The sequence below is a fragment of the Cetorhinus maximus genome, chromosome 26 (genome assembly GCF_964194155.1).
Source record: "Cetorhinus maximus chromosome 26, sCetMax3.hap1.1, whole genome shotgun sequence".
In the NCBI taxonomy this organism is placed as follows: Eukaryota; Metazoa; Chordata; class Chondrichthyes; order Lamniformes; family Cetorhinidae; genus Cetorhinus; species Cetorhinus maximus.
Window position 1 is genome coordinate 4,534,261 of NC_135904.1, and position 23,016 is coordinate 4,557,276.

Sequence of the window (23,016 nt, forward strand, 5' to 3'; positions counted from 1 at the left end):
TTTTAAACCAGTTTAATCCTGCAGAATTGTCAATGTGCTTTCAGGTCATGTGCACAATAACTGTCTTTATGACTAGAAGCCCCGGCCTATGTACAGAGAACACATTTAATACCTTGGTGATAAATGGTCCATTTTTCCCATTATATTTGGTACCATTGTCAAATTGGCATAGGCAGTGGGACAGTGACGTTTATCAGAATGGACAGGATGAGGGTTCGATTTAGTTTCACCCATGTTTATGTAGGAAAATCATGTAAACATCTCCTTCAAGGAGACAGTTGTCAGTGGACCATCGTGGTGTTTGGTTCACTGTAAGTACTTGTACAGCCCTGGAGAAGGCCATATGTTTTCTCAATTGCAGGGTGGCATTAGACTACGGGAAGTTAGGTGCACAAAATAACGTTCTGTATGATCCCAGGAGCGTTACCTCATGTCTGAAAGCCCATCATTCAGAAACAGGGAAGGCTTGCCTGCATTCTTAGGGAGATTTCAATTGACAGTTCAAATGGTGCTGGATTTATTACAACCATGAAGAGCAAAATGGTTTTATTTAAAGGCGATACAGTGGAGGTGAGGTCTATAATAAAAACTGGAGTGCTAACATCCACCCACACTGAGTAACAGTGCAAACCAATACATGCATTGTGTAGGAATTTACCTGTCCTTAAAAGATCATATAAAAGTAATGAAAAACATCCATTACCACTATCATTGAAATCTATCAGTATATAATCAAACAGCTAGTATCTAAGGTTTTTTTAAGCTGTGTGGCTGTGAGGCAGCAGATTTTCCTCCATTTGCTGCACCCAGTTCTCTTATCCCAACAGCATCATAGAACCACTGATGGGTCAATGATGTTTCGAGGATAAGTGAACCAGTTTTGGTAATATAAATGCGATGAGCCAGTCCCAAGTGCTCATTTCTGTGGAGCGCAGCCCGCTGACAGAGGTTGGTCTCCAAACCTGAATGTAAAAAGTGGGAGATGGATGCACAGACATTGCTCTCCCAGAACCAATTAAACTAATACAAATAGAAAAATGGTCGAGGAAGCTTTGCTGTATTGAAAAGGTACCAATGTCCAGGATGGATTGGCGACACGGCCTACAGGATGCCTGGTGAATAACTAGTAGTGTCAACATGGCAAGTGACAAATTTGGAACTGGAGCCTCTGTCTTAGCTTATTCCATTGTGAACAAAAAATAACTTACCGTCAAAGACGTGACTGCGTGACTGAGGGTATTAATACATCACCTGATTAATTGATATAAATATTATCTAGACTCATTTCATTATGTATATAGTGAATGTTAGTATTCTTCATCTCCCCATTTGACAAGCACATTGTCTGACATCCCTGTGAACCCACTGACATAGGGAATGGTTTGTAAAAGGCATAATGATTACCATGATTTTACTAGAACAATCTATTTGTAGACTGGCATGAGGGAAGCATGTTTTATAGAGTACATATTAGATAAGAAATATTGTTAGGAATTGGTGAAGGGAAAATCTCATAGATCTTATTTCTCATAGATCAGTCCAATCTACCTACTTTCTAACTGTATCTCCCAAGCCGTCACTTCAGAAACACAACTTAGTCCCACTTGTATGGTTTATCAGTGCCCTTCCCTCGTGGCTAATTCAAATAAGTTAAAGCATAAATCAGGATTGTCTAATTATTTTTCTCGGTGGCTGCACAGTTGTGTGCAATAGAAGTTTGGCATTCTGATTATGCACTCATGAGGCAACAGCATTAATAACAGGTTTTTCCAAAACCCTAGGCTCATAAAATTCAAACAGAACAAACTGGTAAATAGGAAATAAAACACAAAGAGGTCATAGTTGTAGGGAACTTTTGGGCTATAGTTTGGACACATCTCGCGTAATCAAAATGGAAGCAAAGTCAGATCAAGCTGGCCCAAAGCATGATTCACAGTTGTGAGCAGGGCTGGAACATGTCACTCTCCCCAATAAAAGAGGCATAGGTATTGATTAAGTAAATCTACAAAATGGGCTAAGGTAGGGGGTGGGGTATTTTATGTATTAGCATGTGGGCGGGTACATAAAACAGGATGGGTGACTAGCCCTTTGACTTCCCGCCCACCCTCAAACTACCCCAATAATTAGGTGGGTGGGTAAGGCAACTGCCAACCCACCCACTCTTAGGCCATTTGAGGCCTTTAGCTGGCCAATTAAGGGCCTATTTCCAGCCCTGCTGCAATAATACATGTGGCTGAAGAAGGCAGAACTAAGGAGGCCAGCCCACTATTTCACTATCTCAGGTGAAAAGGTGGGAAGGAAGAGGGGGTACCTCCTTTTTGGGGGGTGGGGGTGCCGTGTGCCAATTGGGTCATCGCAATATGTGTCTCATCCCCACCCCCTGGCCTCCAAAACCCCACCCCCTGCAACCCCCACTTAGGGCCCTGATCCTTCCCCAACCAAAAATCTTGAACTCACCTTAATGTTGTCTCCCTTCTCGTGACTCCTTTCTAATCCCAGCAGTGGCCACTACTGAGTTCTGGTGCTGTTGGGGCTACTCAGCTGCTAGCCAATCTAATTGATTGACTGCTCGAGGGTGGGACTTACTTTCCCGGAGGGGTAGATGTCCCACAATCACCTTGATAAGGCCTCCCCCAGCGTATTAACACCCCAGGGCAGCCTTTTTTAAAGTGTCTGACTTCTCACTGCGATCTCCGCCCCCCCCTTTCCCTATTAGAATTTGGCCTAGAGCACGCTGATGTCCTCTACCCTCGATCTGGCCGCAGGAGGGGCAGCAAAATCACCACTCCGGCTTGGTACGCGAATGCAGTGGCGATCGGTGCCAATGCTGCACAGAAGAGGTCAGCCATCCAATGCGGATAGAGGATGAATGATCTCATCCATGCTACCAGCGTCAGGCAACAATCTCATCACTCTAAACTCACACACTCAAGCCCATCACATATTCACTGGCATCTCGCTTACTGCCGGGTCAAGGACACCACCACTCACTCTCTCACACACACCCTTACATCTCCATCTGGCCTCATCTCCTCTGGAGACTGCGTCCTCAGTCCTCACCATCTTGAGGCGGCTATCATAGGTCAACTTGTGCCCCCACACACACCCTGGGATGCCCCCCTTCCCCAGTACAGCCCTCACCCTACAGCCTCTTCCCCTGACTGAGGCTACGTTTCCCCCCTGCCCAATCAAGTCCTGGCCCTGCAACCGTACAAAGCCACCCCCAAATTATGGCTGGTCAGGTAGGTAGAGACCTGCCCATGAGACCCCCCCACTAAAAGTGCTGTGGTGCTGCCTGTGAAGCCTGGCGCTGATGACTGCGAGTGCTGCCCGAAGCAAGGTGGGCAAACAAACCTTGAAGTCCTGAGTGAAGTGCAGATCACCAGGTGCATGTCACTTATGTGCAGTTGTGAAACACATCGGCGTGCAATCACACTGATGTGGGCGGACGATTCAGTGTTGGTGGGGGGATAAGTCTGGTGGGCTGGCCTTATAATGATACGCTGATGTATTACAATGAGGTTCCCGATGTCCGATGGCGGGAAACGCGACCCGCCATCGACGGGTTGAGCAGACAATTGCAAACTGGTTTCACAACGTGAAACCAATTTTTGGCCTACTCGACATATTGTCCACTCATGCCGCTGAGCACACCTGACGCCAGCAGGCACAGAAAATTCCACCCAATGTTGTTTGGCCTTGCTCCAGTCAATCTTAAAAAAGAAAACTGAACATGGGGGAATTGTTTTGGAGCACACTGCTTTTGAACCAATTACTTTTCACCATTTTGGTCCAATATTGCAATGGAGCTGCACCCATTGGCAACGCTAAGTATCAGCAATGATTCTAATGCAAGGGGGTGGTTCAGATAATCTATGCTGTTAACACAGTCACTCCTGATGCACCGTAGAAAGTAACCTGATCTATAATTTTCTGTAGTTTCCTGATTGCCTGTGGAACAAAGATAATGGCAGTACAAAGCAACACTGAACTATCAGATTTTGTGTTGGAATAGATGAAGCTGGAGCTCCATCTACTTGATTTGCAAAGCTACTTCGAGGTGTTTTTGTCCATATTTGGATGAACACTTTTTCAAATGATATTTAGGAACCTAATAAGCCTATGCCATTTTTCCACTCAATAAGGTAATGGATGTTAGTATCAACATCAAGCATGTCCATATTAGTTGTAGCCAGAGATAAGACTAAAATCTCTTGCTGGCCCAGTAAGTGCCAATCTCAATCTCTTAAGAACACTTACCACGTTCATTCCCTTGCGCTTACTCTGAATGAGATTAGCCAATAATGTGGCGTGAGCTTGTTCCCCAAAGGAACTGTATTGTGATTTTCCAAAATGATTTTTGTAAAACTACCAGATAGAAGAGAATTTCATCGCAATAGTTTGCTGTTGAGTGCAGTTCCCAGACAACCTTAACTTAAGCTTTTAAAAAAAAACTCTGCAATTGACATCTGATTAATATCCTTAAGTTTCCATGTAGCTTCATTGAAAACTTAACTAATCGCAATAGTAGAAGGACATTATGGCGAGAAAATGGAGTTGAGGTAGAGATCCATGAACCTATAGGAGGGCAGAGGGGCATTTCTGCTCTTACTTCTTATGGTCTTATGTTTCTAAAAAGACTTCTCCAAGTCTTGCTGGTAAATATTTAGTTATTGAAAAGTATTTAGTTTTTGTAGCACAATCGCTGGTTAAAAAAGCCAAATGACCAACAACCTGTGAGATTTATTAACTTTAAATTCATGTTCATATGCACAAAATCTGAAATTTAATGAGGATATAAAAAAGTGAAATAATTCAAAGAGATTCATAGGCACATAGTTACTTCTTTTTGCCCCTGTTCTATGGCTCAGGTCGAACACAGTCATACAATTAGAAGAGGGGTCAGCAGTGTCACAAGGCTTAAATTAACACATGGTGCAGGTAAACAAAAATCAGAACATGTATGGCTATGCTGTCAGAGCTTTCATCTCTGTGGCAGAGTGAATTTATTTACACACACACACACACACACACATACACACACACACACATGGCTCAATAGAAACATTTTTTCACTGTTTTGAAATGCAAGGACAAAATGAATGGTTATTGAAGCCATTGTTTTGAGACACTCACATAACACACACGGACACAATACACACATTCTCTCTTTCTGTCTCCAGCCAAGCTCTAAGAATTTTGTAAAGTCACTGGGTTAGTTGAGAGCAGGAGTAACATGGGATACAGTTTATTGTACACAATTCAATGTATGCAGAAATAGATTGGTTTCCTCATAATTAATACATAGCCGTGCTTAAATTAACACCTACATTTCTGGGCTTATGTTTTTTTAAAAAAACAAACATTACAAAATGGCAAAACACATACATAGTTTGGTACAAATCCTCACATGCAGGGTGTACAACCAATTCCTCTTACCAGCAAATACAATGCTCCAACTACAAAGATTTAAAAGCGCTCAATTCTGGCTTGCTCAGAGTTTACAAAAACGATTTATAATAATCTGCACTTACCCATTTTTCTCACAGCATTTGTCAAAGGAAAGATCTAATTCATCTTGAAAGCAACTTTTATGAATTTGTAATTGGTGTAATAAATCTTTAATTAATATTCATAAGATTGTTTGAATACGGCTCCCTCCCTACCACAAAGTTACAGGTGCTAAACGGACTGATGGAATCCATAGCACAATATTACATTAGGGTTTTATTATATGTAAACAAACTTGATACATCTACCTACCCCAGACTACTGGTGGTTGAGCAGGGGCTGGGTAGTTGGTAACTTGAATTATTCCTCTGTAAAAACATTCAAGTTCAGAGAACAACGATTGACATGGAATGCTCCTTTAAGTGGGTTGTCCTTATAAGGATGAAATAACTGCCAAAAGGAAGTTTCTCTGTGTTTGGAGCGCTATCCATGAGTACACCTTACTGCACCTGGTGACAGCTTAAACAATGGGTCATATATAATGCAGATTAGCATTGCTGGTGAGGCTTCGGTAAGGTGGTATTGGCCTCCGTAGTCAGCAGAAGACTCTAACTACATCTCTATGATGTCCATCTGGGTTTTTGTTCAGTGTTTGAGGTGATGTCAGAGACGTCACAAGATGGGGCTGAGCTGAGATTGAAGAGGAGTGTTACGCTCAGACTTGGGGAAAATAAAGTCTATTCAAAAAACTGTAGGCAAAATCGGGGATGGGAACAGAGTTGGAGAATGTAAATTTTTTCAGAATGAAGGGTTAATGTAGATGCTTTACTTTGCAAAATAGCCTAGCAAGCAAAACTGCAGGGCAAAAAATAGCCATCCCCCTATGATTGTGGTAATTCATTATATTATTTTTAAATCTTCTTCACCTTACTTCTTGTTCTCCCCTCCTTAAGGTGTTAACTGAATCAGGAACGAGCACTGACTAGCCTATGGTCCCTTACTTGTTCCTTATTTTCTAATTTTAATCTGGGTTTGTCTGTACTGGTGAAGAGAGACTTTTCTGCTGTATGCCAGGTTGATCCAGCAACTGATCACAGCACCACAGGCCTTCCAGATAAGAAGTCAGCTGTGGTCTGACTATAATTTGAATGGGGATTAAATTTCACCACTGACTTCTAAGGCTGCACTTACTGTACAAGTTGGGTGTCAGCACAAAGGGCTTGGAATCCACACCAACACCAAGAAATTGTAGTACGAATCTGGAGTGAGAGCCCAACGTCACTCTGCAACAAACTGGAGTGAACTTCTCTGGGTTGGGGAATCACACGCTGACTCTGCATTTAGCACTGGTTTGAAGCTAAACCACTTTGCACTGATCCTGCAGTTGTAGCATCAATGAAATCTTGTAAGCAATCAGTTAGGGCGAAGCTGATATTCAGAGTGGTACAGAGGTTACATTCAAAACTAACATTCTGAGAAGGAAGCTATATCTTCACGGTGAGCCTTACATACATATTATGGTCCATTTATTTTGTATTTTTGGGTGTTTATTAAGAAAGGTGACATCAGTGCTGTGATTCAGAATCTTGTCTTTCCTATTTCAGGCATTCTGTGCCTGTGTCAAGCACTCGCACATCAGGTGTAGCACAGCCTGTTACTTCTACCTTGCCCCAGAATTGTCACCTCGGTTCAGAGCTGTGCCCCTGACTGCATTAGTCTGTTTCGCACATCAGCTATCTCATGACCTCTCTCGGATTGCAAAATTAGGGCTAATTTTGGTGTTATGGGGCTCATGGTGACAGGGAACTGGACTGCCACGTCCCAAACTCATTTTGTTCAAGGCTTCTGAGACTGGCGGGGAATCGAGACATTCATCCCATTAGCCTGGGTTGGGATTTTTAAAAAACCAGATGCAAGAAACAGAAAGGCAGCGTCTAACCAAACAACAAACACAATAAATGTTCTGTAGCTTTATGGAAAGGTTATAGCTTCCTTTCCAAAACAAAAAGGACAGGGGAAACCCACAGTTCCACAGCTGCTATTGGAGGTTATTTCCCTTTAAAAAGGAAAGAAATTCTCTGCGAGTTTAAGATTCAGAAGTAAATTATACGCTATGATGCAGGAAAGGAATGTCAATTTTATAATCGGTTTCCACAAGTTTTAAAATATGTTTACACGTTCCAGTCCTTGATTTATGTTTAACTAAAATTTAACAAAAGCAAAGCTTCCTTTCTGTTACCTGTCCACACAGTTTATCTCTCAAACATTCACAGTTTAATTAAAACGAGCACACTCGCTCACACACACACACACACGCACACACACACACACACACACTCACAATTGTCTGAAATATTCTTAAAGCTGTTACTGTTTTTCTTTTACTCAGGATAAAACATAACGGTTCATATTTTATTTTACATGTTCAAGGAGGTATTTGTCAAAGCAATTGCCCCCCCCCCACACATTTCTTTGTCGAAATAATCAAATCCACTATTTTTTTCTTTGCTCGTTTTCGAGATCAACAGTTATGCAACTCAGGATTATTGTGCAACATGCTCTCCCTATTTGGAGGACGTGGCTGCTGCATTTGATAATGGGTTAGCACTCCAATTTCTACTATGCACCTCAACATATAAAAGACACCCAGTACACCATGCACTGCATGGTCCCAGTTGATTAGCATCAGGACTGTTGTTCTATTGCTTTTGAGTTCACAGAAAAGAAACCATTTTTTTTTAAAACTTAAAAATAATCTGTGAGTGCGTTGCATTTGTGAATGATTTTGTTGGCGTTTGAGATTGCAACATTGTTTTAAACCACGTTGCTGCATCTTTCCCGGTACTGTCTAGCTGTTAAGTTGATCTAATTTTTCTTATGCAGTATAGTTGTCTGAAAAATAAAATCCTCGGGATCTCCTCCCAAAGAGTTCAACCTCAGTGATAATGCTTGATTTGAAATCGAGAAAAAAAAAAGACATTGGATCTAGGGCTGCTTTGGTGTTTTATATATTGGCTGGGAAAACAACTCTCTTAGCTGATAAAATTATCTTATTATAAATGTTCTGGAATAGAATTATATCCTTTTATTTTCTCTTAAGGGTCAGAGTTGTATGAAGCATTCGATTCAGATTGAGGATGCGGCCTACTTGTATCAACCCTCTTCTGAGGCCTTTGGTTATATGTGGCAGCTGTAAAAGGAAATAGAAAGTCAGTTAAGTATTTTTGTAAGGGCTTCCTTTATGCCACACAAGTACAGCTTCCACCGAAGATTTGTCTTGTGAGCTTTATCTCCGGAATTGCAAATTTGATATTGGGCAGGAATTTCCGCTTGAGTGCAGTTTGCCTAAAATCAGCCAAATCGGTGCCAAAAGAATCAAGGAATTTCAAGCACAATTATGCTTGAAGCAAATGGATTTTGTACGATCCTTTAACTAGTTTAAAAACATCACGGTACAAACTGGCCCTGCCTACAAAACTGGTCACTCTGCCAGATCGGATTAATCACCGTTGCTAACTTCCGCTAATTGTGGCCATTTTCAGGCCTTCAAGGAGGTCTTTAAAATTATACGTTTTTTTTTTGAGACACAGGGCCACTAATAGCTATATTTTTAAAGCTTTCATCTTTTGAATTTACTAAGAAACTGATCTCCATTGTGGCGCACACTGGCCCACAAGTAATACAGCCATTTCCCCCTGTTGTTAATGTCTCCCACGGTTGAAAATGGATATTCAAGGCCTTCATATCTCGCTTGCAAGCATCCTTGAAGTGGAACCTTGGGCTGGTGTTTTGGTTCCAAATACTTATCATAAGAGGTCAGTGGCTGCTTGACAAGAGGCGTCAACGTCTAAACAACATTTAAATGACACCTGATAACTACCTCACATGTGGCATTGTGGTGGAACCTGCCTCTGACAGTCTCTTCAGCCATCAGCAAAGAGCACCATATGAAGTTACCCCATTGCCAATAGATTTGTTGCATGTCCATCATCTCACATAGAGGGAAGGACCAATGCTTGCCCATCTGAAGCAGGCATAGCAGTGTGTAGGTGATCTGGCTCTTCAGAAATGGCTTAGTGTAACTGGTACAGTAACAGTTTTAAGATCATTTTCAGTTATTTAAAATTGAGTTCCTCAAAGGTGGTGGGGGTGGGGGGGGGGAACTAGGTGCTCAGATTAAAAATGCTTATTTTTTGTGCTAATCCCATGTTCAGCTGGTATTAATAAAGATGCACCAAGTTGCCAATCTTAAATATACCAAGGTAATATTTTAACGCAAAAGATTTTTAAAAATCATGTTCCAAAGCAATGCCCAATTGTGCTGATTTGCGGCAAATTTTACGTTGGCAATATGCAAATTAGCTTAGGGGTAATTTACATGTAGATTGCTGTTTGCATCCAAATCAGAAACTCTTGGCTGTTTGGTTTGGTTCGGTTTATTTACCTAGACATAAATATTTTTTGGCCTCTGTGTTTCAGCCTTAGCTGCTGACACCCTTGGAATTATTATCTGGATATCAGTGCAAATGGAGAAGTATCATAATGCACCTGGAATAATGAAGTATTAATTTTCAGGTTGTTTCAGCTACTGGTTTTATTCCATGCCTCCACCACAATGTGGAAACTGGCAGAGTAACGTTAAAAAATATATTATTTTGGGTAGGACAGCCAATTAATAGTGAAGCTTTTCTTTTAAAGCAATTGTCAAACTTTGTTTATTTCTCAGATAGCAGGAAGTAATTGTTTTCAACTGTGTGCTAAAACTATGTTGTAATTTTTTTTACATAGTGGCTCTTTAATTCCATAACAGTTTCCAGGACTCAGCCATCTGTTAAATTCAAACAGCTGTAAAGCAGATAAGCATGTTTGTATTTGAATTGATTGACATGCTCCTTCCTCAGGGAAACCAGGCGAAACCAACTGAATAAGTGTTGTAACAATGATTTGGGTTAAACTGGACTGTGATTCCTGAGGTTGATTTTTGTTTTTAACCTCTTAAATGCTGTGACAGAATTAAAGAGGCCAATTCAAGCTAAATCTTTGACAACACCGTTCAACTTATGTTACAGATGTTACCTTAATTTCAGGAAAAGGCAACCATTTTCAAAAGGAGAACCAGCCGGTTATAAATAGATGATTTTTATAATTTTAATTATTTTTAAGATAACATTCCTCAGTTTCTCTCTGCTTCACCTGAGACTTTAATCCATGGCACAGCGTGATTCCACAAGTGCTAGCTGCCCCTCCCACTTCACTGAAGTGGCTGTGATAAAACGGTGCTGCTGGGCATTGTTGCCTGCATATTTTTAGAAAAGTGAGGTTTTTCAGATATTCTCCTGTGATTACCCATCTCATTCAGAATCTTGAGCAGCTTGGATGGTCCACAGCACTACAAGTGTATATCCAATATATTGGAAAGGACAGGTACATCAGGTCAGATTGGTGTTCCTGAGTGATGTTATATGACCCCAGAAACATGCACGCCTCCATCACTTAATGATACAAAGAAGTAGAATTCAGCCAGCATTTTCCACTCTCCTAGATTAAGGAGGCCGGCAAGATCGTTAGATCAGGTCCGATGAAGAAGGCCCTTCAGGCTGTTTGATCTCATCCTTCACAGACATGAACCCTACAAGTCTTGCATTCCAGCAGTGAGCTGGTTCACACTGAATTTGCCAGATTTATTGTGATGGTGAGATCAAAAATAATTGCAGGCATGTGGGAAGGGAAGAAAAAATTCCATTTAAAAATACAAGACCAGCATGAATTTCTACTTACTGTCTATGCACATTATCCTTGGCTGCTCCCACTGCCCATCTGGCTTACATTTGATGTTGGGAAAATGGCGCTGTAAGTAGCCATCTTTACACTGATAACGCACCAAGGAATTAATTTCAAAACGTTCCCTCTTTTTCCCAAAAGCTTTGGCATGTTCTACTACCGGGGGTTGACCACAAGCAACTGAAGAAAAAAAAACAAAAGTAATCTGTCAGTTAGAATATCACAAGTGGTTGATACTTTACTGGAATTTGGGTTAACTGAATCCAACTAGACTTAGTTGGTATCAATCTTGCCTCTGCGAGCACTCTTCGTGCATTACTGAGAGGGTGCTGCATTGTCAAAGTATCATCCTTTGGTAGAGAAATTGAACCAGTTGGATGTTAAAGGTCCCACACCTCTATTTAAAGAAGGACAAGGAGATGCTCTGGTGTCTCGTCAAACATTCCTCCCTCAATTAACACCACAAAAAGAGCATTGATCAATTGGTCAATCACCTCACTGCTGATTGCAGAGTCTTGCTGACTGCAAAATGGCTCTTGTATCAACCTGGCTGACAACGATTTTTGATTTTTGAAATAATTCAAAATATGTGACGTGCTCCTGATGTGGGATGAAGTGTTATATAAAAATAAATTTTTCAATAAGAGAATTTTGGCACCTTTTAACAAGAAATTGCCTGATCTACTTCATGAATAGAGACCCATACATTTAGTTAATTCCTATTCACTTGAAAGAATCCCTTCCAACTCAAGGCTTTGTCTTTGTGAAAGGATATCGTTCTGTGTCTTCCATTTGCCCTCAGAAGCTGACTAGAAAAGTGAGAGTGCTGTGTATCAGTTGCAATTAAGTCTTTGATTCATGACCCTGTTGAGTGAGACTCTGGGTGGTATTTAATGGAGGCATCAGGGGTCTTGCCCATTGGCTGGAGAGCTGGGGAGAGCCTCGCATCGCCTACTTTCAGGAAGGCCTGCTGAATTGAGCGTCAATCAGACAATTAACTGGGATTGGGTGGGCCTTCCCCAGGATCAAGGACGCCAGAGGCAGAAATCTCGCACCCCCCCACCTCCTCCCGAAAACTGCTGGCCAGCAGCTGCGCATTGCTTGGCATTGCCATCGGGGGAGGGGTGGCAGCTGCTGGCAATTCACCCATCTGAGGCCCAGGCCACAGGTAAGTGATTGTGGGATGGGGGTTCTGGTGGGATATTTGGGATTCCTGCACGGTGGGCCCTCCGCCCACCGCTGGCTGAATACCAGCGTCGGTGGGATGAGGCCATTAAGTTAGCATTAACTGCCGTCCACAAACCTTCCCACTCCAGACTTAATTGGGGCAGAGGTAGGAAGATGGCGAGATCCCCAGCTGTTACCGTCCCACCATCAGACACTCCTTGGGGATGGCATTAAATTCCACCCTCTGTGTCAAGTGTGGAGTTTCTGAAAAGCATCTAAATTCCTTCTATACTTTACTTCTTCCCAATAATCTCAAAAATAATGTGAGGAGTGATAAAGGGGGATCAGGTCCATCCCACTGCGCCCTGCGTTATTAAATGTGGCCATCCCCATCTTTTCTCCTGCTCCAAATTGAACAGGTTCCATTACAGTTCATGAACCTTTGAGATTATAATGGACCCCAGGCTCCTTTTGCCCTAGAGTCACAGGTTGGATAATGTTCATGATAACCCAATGTTATTTTATCCCTCTCAGGTCTGTACAGGTATCCCCCACGCAATGGTAATGACCTGGTAGCCAAGAGTAAAGGTCACGATGCCCAACTTTCAAACCACTGTATAGATTTGCCATGGCTCTTTGTTTGTTAGTTAGTCTTCATAGAGTGCAATCCTCTCTCTAACTTATTAGTCCAACTCTGCAGCACTAAGGGTTGAGCTATCACACACCAGAATCAACCTGGCATGGACTTGTAGATAGGAGGCAGATAGACACTGTGGAGAAGGATTCCTGATTTGACTCATTCTTGGGATAAAGGGGTTAATGTATGTGGAAAGGTTGAACAGGTTGGACCTCCCCCCACTGGAGGTTAGAAAAATGAGAGGTGATCTTAATGAAACATATAAGATCCTGAGGAGACTTGACAGGGTGGATGCTGAGAGGATGTTTCCCCTAATGGGGGAGTCTAGAACTAGGGGACACAGTTTAAAAATTAGGGGTCTCCCATTTAAGACTGAGGTGAGGATAATTTCTTTTCTCTCAGAGGGCCGTCAGCCTGTGGAATCCTCTTCCCCAGAGAGCCAGGGGTGGTTGTGTCATTGAATATATTCAAGGCTGAGTTAGATAGATTACTGATCGACAGGGGAGTCAAAGATTATGGAGGCACACAGAAAGTGGAGTAGTGGAGTTGAGGCCACAATCAGCCTGATTTTACCGAATAATGAAGCAGGCTTGAGGGGCCGAATAGCCTACTCCTGCTCCTAATTCTTGTGTTCTTGCTGATCATTCCTATGGCGAGATGAGCTAGATGACCAATTGGCTTCCCTTGTATGAATAAATGAATTCGAAATCTGTTAGCCTGCTTTACACAGTTCTGCTTTATGTCTGGTGATGGGGTGCGGCAACTGTTTGTTTTATTAGAGGGCTCTGGGATAGAGGTGTCACTGCACAGGAATATCCAAGCTTACCTGTCCCCTTCTTGCAGGTGAAAGGCAGATGGTAATTACATGGGACATCATTCCATTGACCGTTTTCATGCCATATCATGACAATGCAATCTTCGCCAGTATTGAAGAAACTGTCGGGTTGATTGGGTCGCCAATTCTCGTACAACTATTTGAAGGGAGAAATAAAAGGATACATCCCATCTTGAAAACCACTAACCCAAAACCACCTTTTGTCTGCACTATGGCGTCGAAATAAAAAAGAAACTACAAATGTTGGAAACCCAAAATGGAAAGATAACATGCTGGAAATACAGCCTGGTCTTTCAACACCTGAAAAAAATGAATTAACATTTCAAATGCTTCAATTTGATTGTCAGCCTAGACACCCTTGTGTAGAGTCTCTCCATCACACTGCTCTGGTGATGTTCAATTATGGCAAGCAACCTCTGTGCATCCTGGGGCATCTCCTTTACAAATGGGGGAGAATGATTTCAAACCGACTTGAAAGTCACTCCAGCGCAGATGGGGAAATGGAACTACAGACTGGTTTGGAGTTCCAATGCCTTCTGTAGATCTTCCTTAGAACGTTCACCATTTACACGATTGGAGAGGAAAAGCACAGACAAGACTGTATTCAATGGTCCAGTGACAACAATAATACAAAGAAATATCAGATGATATGGATTGTTTCAGATTTCCAGCATCCGCAGTATTTTCCTTTTACATCAGATGATGTGGCAATTTGCTCATATTTTAAAAAGTGCAAGTACTTGGAAGAAAAACTACTCCCTTAGAACCTCAGTGTGCATTCAAAATATATAAGCAAAACTGTATTCCGTGGGGAAGATTGGTTGGTAATCTACTCTGCAAGCAATGTCCCAATGTTGCTCTGAAACGGAGTGCGAGAGAATGGGGAAAAGACAATGGTTAAAATATTCTTTCCTTCTGGCCTTTCTCCTCTCTGATCTTACATGGAGTTTGGTCACTAAACGAATAACTGATTTTTAATCATCCAGTGCCAAGTCTTGCTTTTCATTCCCCATTGACAGGGATTTGTATTCTCCTGCACTATTTTCAGATAAATTCATTTGCTTTTGAAAAAAATGGTAACCGCTGCAAAGAGAACAGGAAGCCTCGGGTCAAAACTCACCAATGGGCTTTCATCAGACCAATGGAAATCACCCTCTATTGTCTTGTCGTTCAGTCCAATCCATTGATAATCCTGGGCATGATCTGGGCACACAAAGATGGCAACAATATCAATTTCAGAGTTTACTTTCATTGTCAAATGAAACAAGCCATGCACTGATATCTCATGTCAGTTTTAGAGGCAGAATTTTAACCCTTACACAGCCATAGCTGGAGAGTCCAATCGCTCGAGATATTTTTGGATTGAAAAAAATCTGGGGAAGGGTCAGGGCCGTTGAACAGGACATCACAAAAGTTCATAAGAGCAGGAGGGAAGAAGCGAAAATATTAAGCAACAGTGGTTAGGTGATGCTAAATTTTAAAAGCCTGTAGATTGTAACGCAAAGGGAAGCCTGGGGGAATATGAAGAGTTCCAACATTTGAGGGATTGAGAAAAATCAGTGAAAAGAGGAATAAGTGCAATGAGCCTTTAATTCAATGCAGGAAGGAGGAAGAATTTGTTGTATGGTGTATTTGCACAGTAGGAATTGGAAATGATAATGGGAGAGGAGGAATATAGGGATAGTTAGATGAGAAAACGCAATGGTTCATCTAGTTTCTTTTTCTTTACTCTTTTGTGGGATTGTGGGCATTGTGACCAGCATTTGTTGCGCATCCCTAATTGTCCTTGAACTGAACTGTTGGCCTTCTACCATCCTGGTAGCCACATGATGCAATGATAATGAATTTGTTGACAAATCATACCAGTCAATCTCTATTGATTAATGTACAATGGACCCAAGGACATGAGGTCGAAGGCTTTGTGAGGGGTATACATCCAAGACACCTGCTCCTTTCAAGCAGGCTGCACTCACCAGGAGGAACACTGACCATCATAACATTGATAAAATTGGAGACAAAAAGGCTTGGCAAAGACAGAGAAGAGGATTGAAGACAAAAGAGGTGAATGAATTTTTTTCCTTGTGTCCAGTCCAGGAATATGATTGCATTTGAACAGCCTGTACATATAATGGGAGAAGATTTCAACTCTTTTACAATCCCACATAGGGAATTGTTGATGTAATTGAGTGATTTGTATGAAAAGAGGATCCTGGGCTTCTTGGAAGCATGTTTCTCAATAAGGGAAATGTGAGCATTCCATTGAGGTCAGAGAGGTAAGGCCAAAAATGGCAATGGATGAAGTTGGATCAAGATTGCAGTCATCAAAGTGACATAAATGGAATATGAAGTAACAAATGGTCCTTATTATTGCCTCAAACACTCACTGTTAACAAACTCTTGTTCCTCTGGAGTGACAATGCTGGCCAAGTGAGCTTTGTGTTCCCTGCACTGGTGCTCTGCAGCTTCCCATGTCTGTCGGTCAACAAAGTGCTTGTAGCAGTGACCCTGAAACTTAGCCCAACCATCTTCGCACTTTTCCACATCTACAGAAAAGAAATTTGAATTGTTAGAGATTGCATTACAATAGCTCATTTCTGGAGCTCAGCACCTCTCTGGAACATCGCTGTATAGGAATTTGGTTTTGTACCTCATAATCATAAACATGATTGCAATTTGTTTAATAAGGCACATACGATCTCCAAAAGAAATCACCTCAAATCCCACAACCACTGAAAAATTTATAAACCACTGTGAACATTAACGGACATCTTTTTCTACAATGCCTTGCTTCTGGTAGTGTCGACTACACCGTGACTGCATGAAGTTTAGTCACAGGGCAATTCCATTTCCTAACTGGAGGCCATGATTCAGGTCACGCTAATCTGAGGTTTGGTGAATTTTCATTCGCTCCCTTGAACTGTGTAAAATTGAGTTCTTTCCCGCCATTGTAATCGCAACTCACACTGGAAAAACCTGCAGAAGCAAACAGGCTTTTAATGCTTTACAATGCTGTCTTTATATTGCCCAGACAATTATGCATAAGTGTTATAGTCAGTATACAAGCCAGCACCCAATTAACCCAGAACATATTCAACAAATTACCAAAAGAAAATATCAACGATGGAACCCATTGCAAAACTGTGAGGAAAAATCAAACCTACAGAAGGTACAAATACTCAGTTAACTTACTGCAAATTGCCAGTTACAAACTTCAGGCAAATCTACAAAGATTAGAGGCAGAATTTTCACCTTGACATGGCCCTGGTTGAAACATTAAAAGGGGGAAGAGAGGAATTGATCTTTGCTTCTTCAGTCCTCCAGCACTAGTTGCCGTTAACTGGCATATTTTAACATAATGGTTGCACTAATGCTTTGTTGGGTCGTACTTGCTATTTAGACCACGTGAGAGACTAATAGTGAGCTGGTGGGATGGTATATTGGATGTCCTGAACAGAAAAGTGTCAATAGGTGGATAGCATCAAGGCTGGCAAGGACGAATGGGATCTTGAAGGGCCAAATATGAATCTGATTATAAAAGCAACTAAGTTCCTTAGTTCTGTTGAAGAGTCATACGGACTCGAAATGTTAACTGTGTTCCTCTCCACAGATGCTGTCAGACCTGCTGAGTTTTTCCAGGTATTTTTATTTTTGTTATGAATCTGATTATGACTGGCTAGGTAAGTTGGAGTTGCTGTCAGTAGGAATTAGACTGTTGCACAGAGACTAAGTTGTTGAAGCCTAATGCTTATAAACATAGTACTACTGTCGGCAAAATGGGCATTGGAAGATAAACCCCTGCTCATCAAGATTCTTGTCATAAATGGAATAGGTGTCCATTAATGTGTTCGGAAACAATGATAACTTTCTACCTTCACAATAGTCCAGCACCAATTCACAGCTGGGATTATTCACAAAAAGCAATTTGGCTTGTTGGTGTAAAAGTGAGGGAGGCTGTACACAAGAAGTGACTAAATCACAAATCTGACAACCTTGCTCCTACCTGCATAGCAAGAGTACCCAGGATCTCTTTGCCATGGACTGTGCTGGAGGAGAAGGCACCAATACACGGCTTAAGATGACGTTAACAATGGTGAAACTGTGTTAGTGCCATTGAATCATGATGAAAATTTTGCCAACAAGTTTTACAAAGAATATGAGAAGGGAAATGAGAAAACTGTTACAAAGATTTGACTTTTGAGTAGTTTTGTAAAGATTTAGGTGATCTACAATAGTTTGCTCACACACAGCTTTTACCAAATTGAAGAAGGGACCAATTTGAATGGTTGGTGTTGAATGAGGAAGGAGATTTTAAGTTAACACCTCATACCAACATTACTCAGTGTAGGGTTTATGGTTGTTGACTGTAAAATTGGCCTTTATATTATTCACATATCTAACCTCAGAGCTTCTTGGCCTGTGTGGGGGTTCCTGGTCACTATAGCATTCATTATGGGCTCAGATTGTTGAATTAAGGGAACAATAAGGATCCTATCTTGCATTATGCATGCATAAACTCAGAGTTGAATTAAAGGAGCATTACTAGGAAGAAACCCCATCATACAAGCCACTATATCTTATGTAGAATGAATGGGGACTTTGGAACATCAAAGGTGACAATGAACATGCAGTTGGGTACAATTATTACACTAACATTTATTGAATCATTTCTACTGTCTTATCTTTCCCTACTCTTCCATAGTCACTGATCCATGACACTCAGGTGGCTATTGTTCATTATGTGAGCATTATTTGATGAGGGGTCATCACAGCTTTCAGATAAAACATTGTCCAATATAGGACCACTGGATAGTAGTAAGCAGGCCAGTAAGTAAGGCCAGTTAGCTTGATGTCTGTCGTGAGGAAGGTGTTAGAATTGATCATTGAGGCACTTAGAAAAACTCAAGGTAATTGGGAAGAGTCAACATGGTTTTCTGAAAGGGAATTTATTGGAGTTATTTGAAGAAGTAACACGGGCTGCAAATAAAAGGGAGTCTGTAGATGTACAGTACTTGGATTTTCTGAAGGCATTTGATAAGTCGCCACATCAAAGGTTACTGCAAAATAAAAACTCAAGGTGTAGGGGGTAACATATTAGCGTGGATAGAAGATTGGCTGGCTGGCAAAAAACAGAGAGTCTGCATAAATGGGTCTTCTTCTGATGGGCAGGATGTGACGAGTGGAGTCCTGTAGGGGTGTGCTGGGGCCTCAACATTTCATAAATTATATCAATGACTTAGATAAAGGGAGCGAAGGCATGGTAGCTAATTTTTCAGATGACATAAAGATAGGTAGGAAAGTATGTTGTGAAGAGGACATAAGGAGGTTGCAGACAGATATAGATAGGTTGAGTGAGTGGGGAAAAATCTGGCAGATGGAGTATTATGTGGGAAAGTGTAAAGTTATTCATTTTGGCAGGAAGAATAAAGAAGCAGAGTATTACATAAATGGAGAATGACTGCAAAATTCTGAAGTGCAAAGGGATCTAGGTGTTCTAGTGCATGGGTCACAAAAAGTTAGTATGCAGGTACAGCAAGTAATTAAGAAAGCGAATAGAGTGCTATCCTTTACTATGAGAGAAATTGAACATAAAAGTGAGGGTGTTATGCTTCAGTTATTCAGGGCACTGGTGAGACCACATCTGGAATAGTGTGTGCAGTTTAGCTTTCCCTATTTAAGGAAGGATGTAAATGTGTTGGAGGATGTTTACTAGATTGATATCTGGAATGAGTGGGTTGCATTATGAGGAAAGGTTGGACAGACTGGGCTCACTTCCACTGGAGTTTAGAAAAATGAGGGATGACTTGATTGAAGTATATAAAATTCTGAATGGTTTTGACAAGGTGGACGTGGAAAGGATGTTTCCTCTTGCGGGTGAGAACTAGGGGACACTGTTTGAAAATTAAGCGTTGCCCTTTTAGGACAGAGATGAGGAGAACATTTTTTCTCTCAGTGGGTTGTGCGACTTTGGAACTCTCTCCCTCAGGAGGTGGTGGAGGCGGGGTCACTGAATATTTTAAGGCAGAGGTAGATAGATTCTTGTTAGGCAAGGGAATCAAAGGTTATCAGGGGTAGATGGGAATATGGGATTCAAAACACAAACAGATCAGCCATGATTTTATTGAACGGCGGGCAGGCTCACGGGGCCGAATGGCCTACATTTGCTTCTATTTTGTATGCTCATATGTAAGTAGCTTTTGTGGGAAAATCTTCTCCCTCTCACACAAGGTTCTAGAGACCAAATGTCAGATCCAAATGCTGCCCTAGATGAGGCCCAACTTGTCTTTGTGGTAACCTACAAATGTTCATTGCTGGAGCCACTAAATCCCGGCAAGGCCTTCATAAACTTTAACCCTATCTTCAACCAGTGTTGAAGTTTCCTCAAAGTTTTATTGGTTTTTAGATGAGATGTTCAATGTGCTCATGCCCATGAACTGAAAGTGCCATCTTAAAGGGCAATTGACCAGCCAATGGCTGGTCAGCTTTCAGAGAAGCACAACTTCTATTTATCAAACCTGAACCACCACCAAGTGTGACTGTCACGAATCATGGGATCACCCTTTCCTGATCCAGAGTAAGCACTGATGAGTTAAATGAAGGAAAGGTTGTAGAAACCTTTCCTTTCAAATAAATAAAACAAACAGTCATGGGATCATACCTATCAAACAGTTGTTACCTCATACCCACACACCCTGTATTCCATGCAGCTTTACTGCAGGAATATCTGAATAACATAATAAATCATTGAGCACAATGAACGTTTAAGGTTTTTACTTTATTTGAAGAGGTGGAGGAATCTGGCTCAGAAGTTGAACTGATGATGACCAATGGAACACTGGACAATATGTCATGTTTCATTAGTAGCCTATAAGCAATCTTAGCCTTCCTTAAGGTAGATTGTTATAGAGTTGTTGGACCTATTGAAAGATGATTTTATGGGTGTCTAATATATAACCCAATGTTTTTGTGGATATATATTTGGGCCATCTATGGCTTTGTTCTACAAAGAGGATAAAGAAACTTTTGATTTAGGTAGATCAGAAATGCACATAGCTTCCCTATGCCTTAATGGGTGAATGCACATGAAGTCTGAGGTGCAGCCACAAAGAATGGGAAGGTTGCAGGGTTGATTTGCTGCTTTATGCTGTCTATGTTGATCTAATCTAGGACCCCAATGGGGATGGTGGGTGTTAAAATTGGCCTAAGTGCACCTGGGCAGAATAGACAAGAAGAAAATCAAGCATGAAAAATGGCCACTTGTGACAACTGAGGGGTGGAAGGACCAATAGGGCTCTACCTCAGCATGGCAGGAATTTTATGCCAGTGGGATTTTACGGTCCTGTCAAAGTAAATGAACTTTTGAACGGCTTGCCGCATTTTACAGACCCACCCCTGCCTCAACGGGGCCGTAAAACTCCGCCCCATGATTCAGCATCTTCAGAAGAGAAGGGGGCAAATGAAGTACAGAACCAAGTAGAGGGGAGATTCAAGTCATAAAGTAGAATAACTGATTTCCTTAGAGGCCATTCCAGTTAAAAAAAAGTCACCTGTTGGGACAAATTTACTGATAAGATTGCCACAATTTAGCTCATACATGAATCGGGAAGGGGGTCAAACAAAACATCTTCACTAATTCGTCGGGTTTAACCTTGAAGTTGGGTGACTACTGAAGAATTGAGCAATCCTTGCTTTGTCCATATTTCTCACTGTGTGGAGTCCCGCATTTTACAAATTTGCGCCTTGAGTGACAATAATTAGAGTGATGTTTCTTGTTTGGATAGAATAAAGTTTTGCTGCGAAATGACTCAATTATTGGACTATCTTTTTGCCCGGGCTGGATCTTCGTGGTACGGAGTGGATTGCTTCTACACAATAAACAGTGCCACCTGATCCTCCCAGAGCAGTAAATATTACCACTGTTGTGCACAAACTATCAGAAAAAGAAAATCACCATTGAATCCCTAAGAATAAAGGAGAAGATTAGTTAGAAGAAAAGAATACAATGTAAGTGAAACCCAGAACAAGTTGCCCACCCTGAAATTGGGCTAGTCTTTGTAAGCTGTTAGTAAAATTAGCTGAAGCCACATTCTCGTACCAACTTCACAGAGGTCCCCTCCATAGCTGGGTAGGCACAAGCATTTGAAAGAGTCGATGCCATCGATACAGGTAGCTCCATTCAGACAAGGGCTCGAGTGGCACTCGTCAATGTCTGCAAGAAATCAAGTTCTGCCATTAGGATTTCAAGCAGGGAATTGTTTTACAGGGTGGGGAGGGAGAGAAAGAGGGTTCCCCTCTGCACTTATTCTGAAGACATCCATTTGCTGTGATGTTTAATTATATCGCTGCAATTACCTTTGAGAAACATGCTGAGCAATTGGAAGCTAATACCTGCTAGTTGCTTTGAGGGAACCTCTGCACAGGTCGGCCATCGCTTTCAGCTATAATTCATTTCTTCCATAGATCTTCCTTTGCTATATTTAATGGATCCTCAAAATCTTTCTCGTCTCGCCCTCTGTCTCCCTGCCATGTCTATGTTCTTTCACCTGGCTTTCTTTTTCTTGGCAAATGGGTATGTGAAACAGGCACATGATTTCCGATGCCAAGTGGTCAGAGATGGAAAGTTTTGCCTACAAACCCAACTGAGAACAAGGCTCCAGTCTTTCTCATCGATATTTTCCACCTTGAATTAATTCTAACTGGCAAGTTATTCAGCTGGCTTGACTAGTCTTCTGCTTAGACTCCCTTCTGCTAATGTGACAACTAACTGCTAATACGATAGCTAATTCAGTCAGCTTGGACAGCGATCACTTTAGAACAATCTGTTCAAACTAGTTTCTAACTGGGTTTTACTGGAATAGCTAGTGCCAGGACCTTTGAAATTTTAACTCAATGCATTTGCATTTCTCAGATTTCTTCAGCTTTTGAGCCGATCAAGATGAAAGATTGTGACGGGGGAATGGAATATGTGGGTATGGGACTGATTGTTAGCTCTCACAGAAAGCCAGCATAGGCACAATGGGCCAAATGGCCTCCTTCCTTACTGTATGAATCTCTGTTTTGGTCACACATTGTCAGCATTAAGCGCTCCTTTATCAGCTATAACTTTGGTAGATGCAGAGTAAAACCCCTCAACCATGCCTCAAAAATG

At 41.5% G+C, this 23,016-nt stretch overlaps 1 protein-coding gene across 1 annotated transcript in view; it reads right to left on the reverse strand.

Moving 5' to 3' along the window:
* Positions 1–5,232: 5,232 nt before the first annotated feature.
* LOC144668233 (brevican core protein-like) overlaps positions 5,233–23,016 on the reverse strand; it is a 51,220-nt gene continuing 33,436 nt past the window's right edge. The window contains exons 7-12 of the mRNA XM_078530009.1: positions 21,964–22,077; positions 16,256–16,414; positions 14,992–15,074; positions 13,863–14,007; positions 11,230–11,412; positions 5,233–8,641 (exon numbers count right to left, since the gene is read on the reverse strand). Coding sequence (XP_078386135.1) covers positions 8,547–8,641; positions 11,230–11,412; positions 13,863–14,007; positions 14,992–15,074; positions 16,256–16,414; positions 21,964–22,077 — 779 coding nt within the window. The 3' untranslated portion in view covers positions 5,233–8,546. The remainder of the gene's footprint in view (positions 8,642–11,229; positions 11,413–13,862; positions 14,008–14,991; positions 15,075–16,255; positions 16,415–21,963; positions 22,078–23,016) is intronic.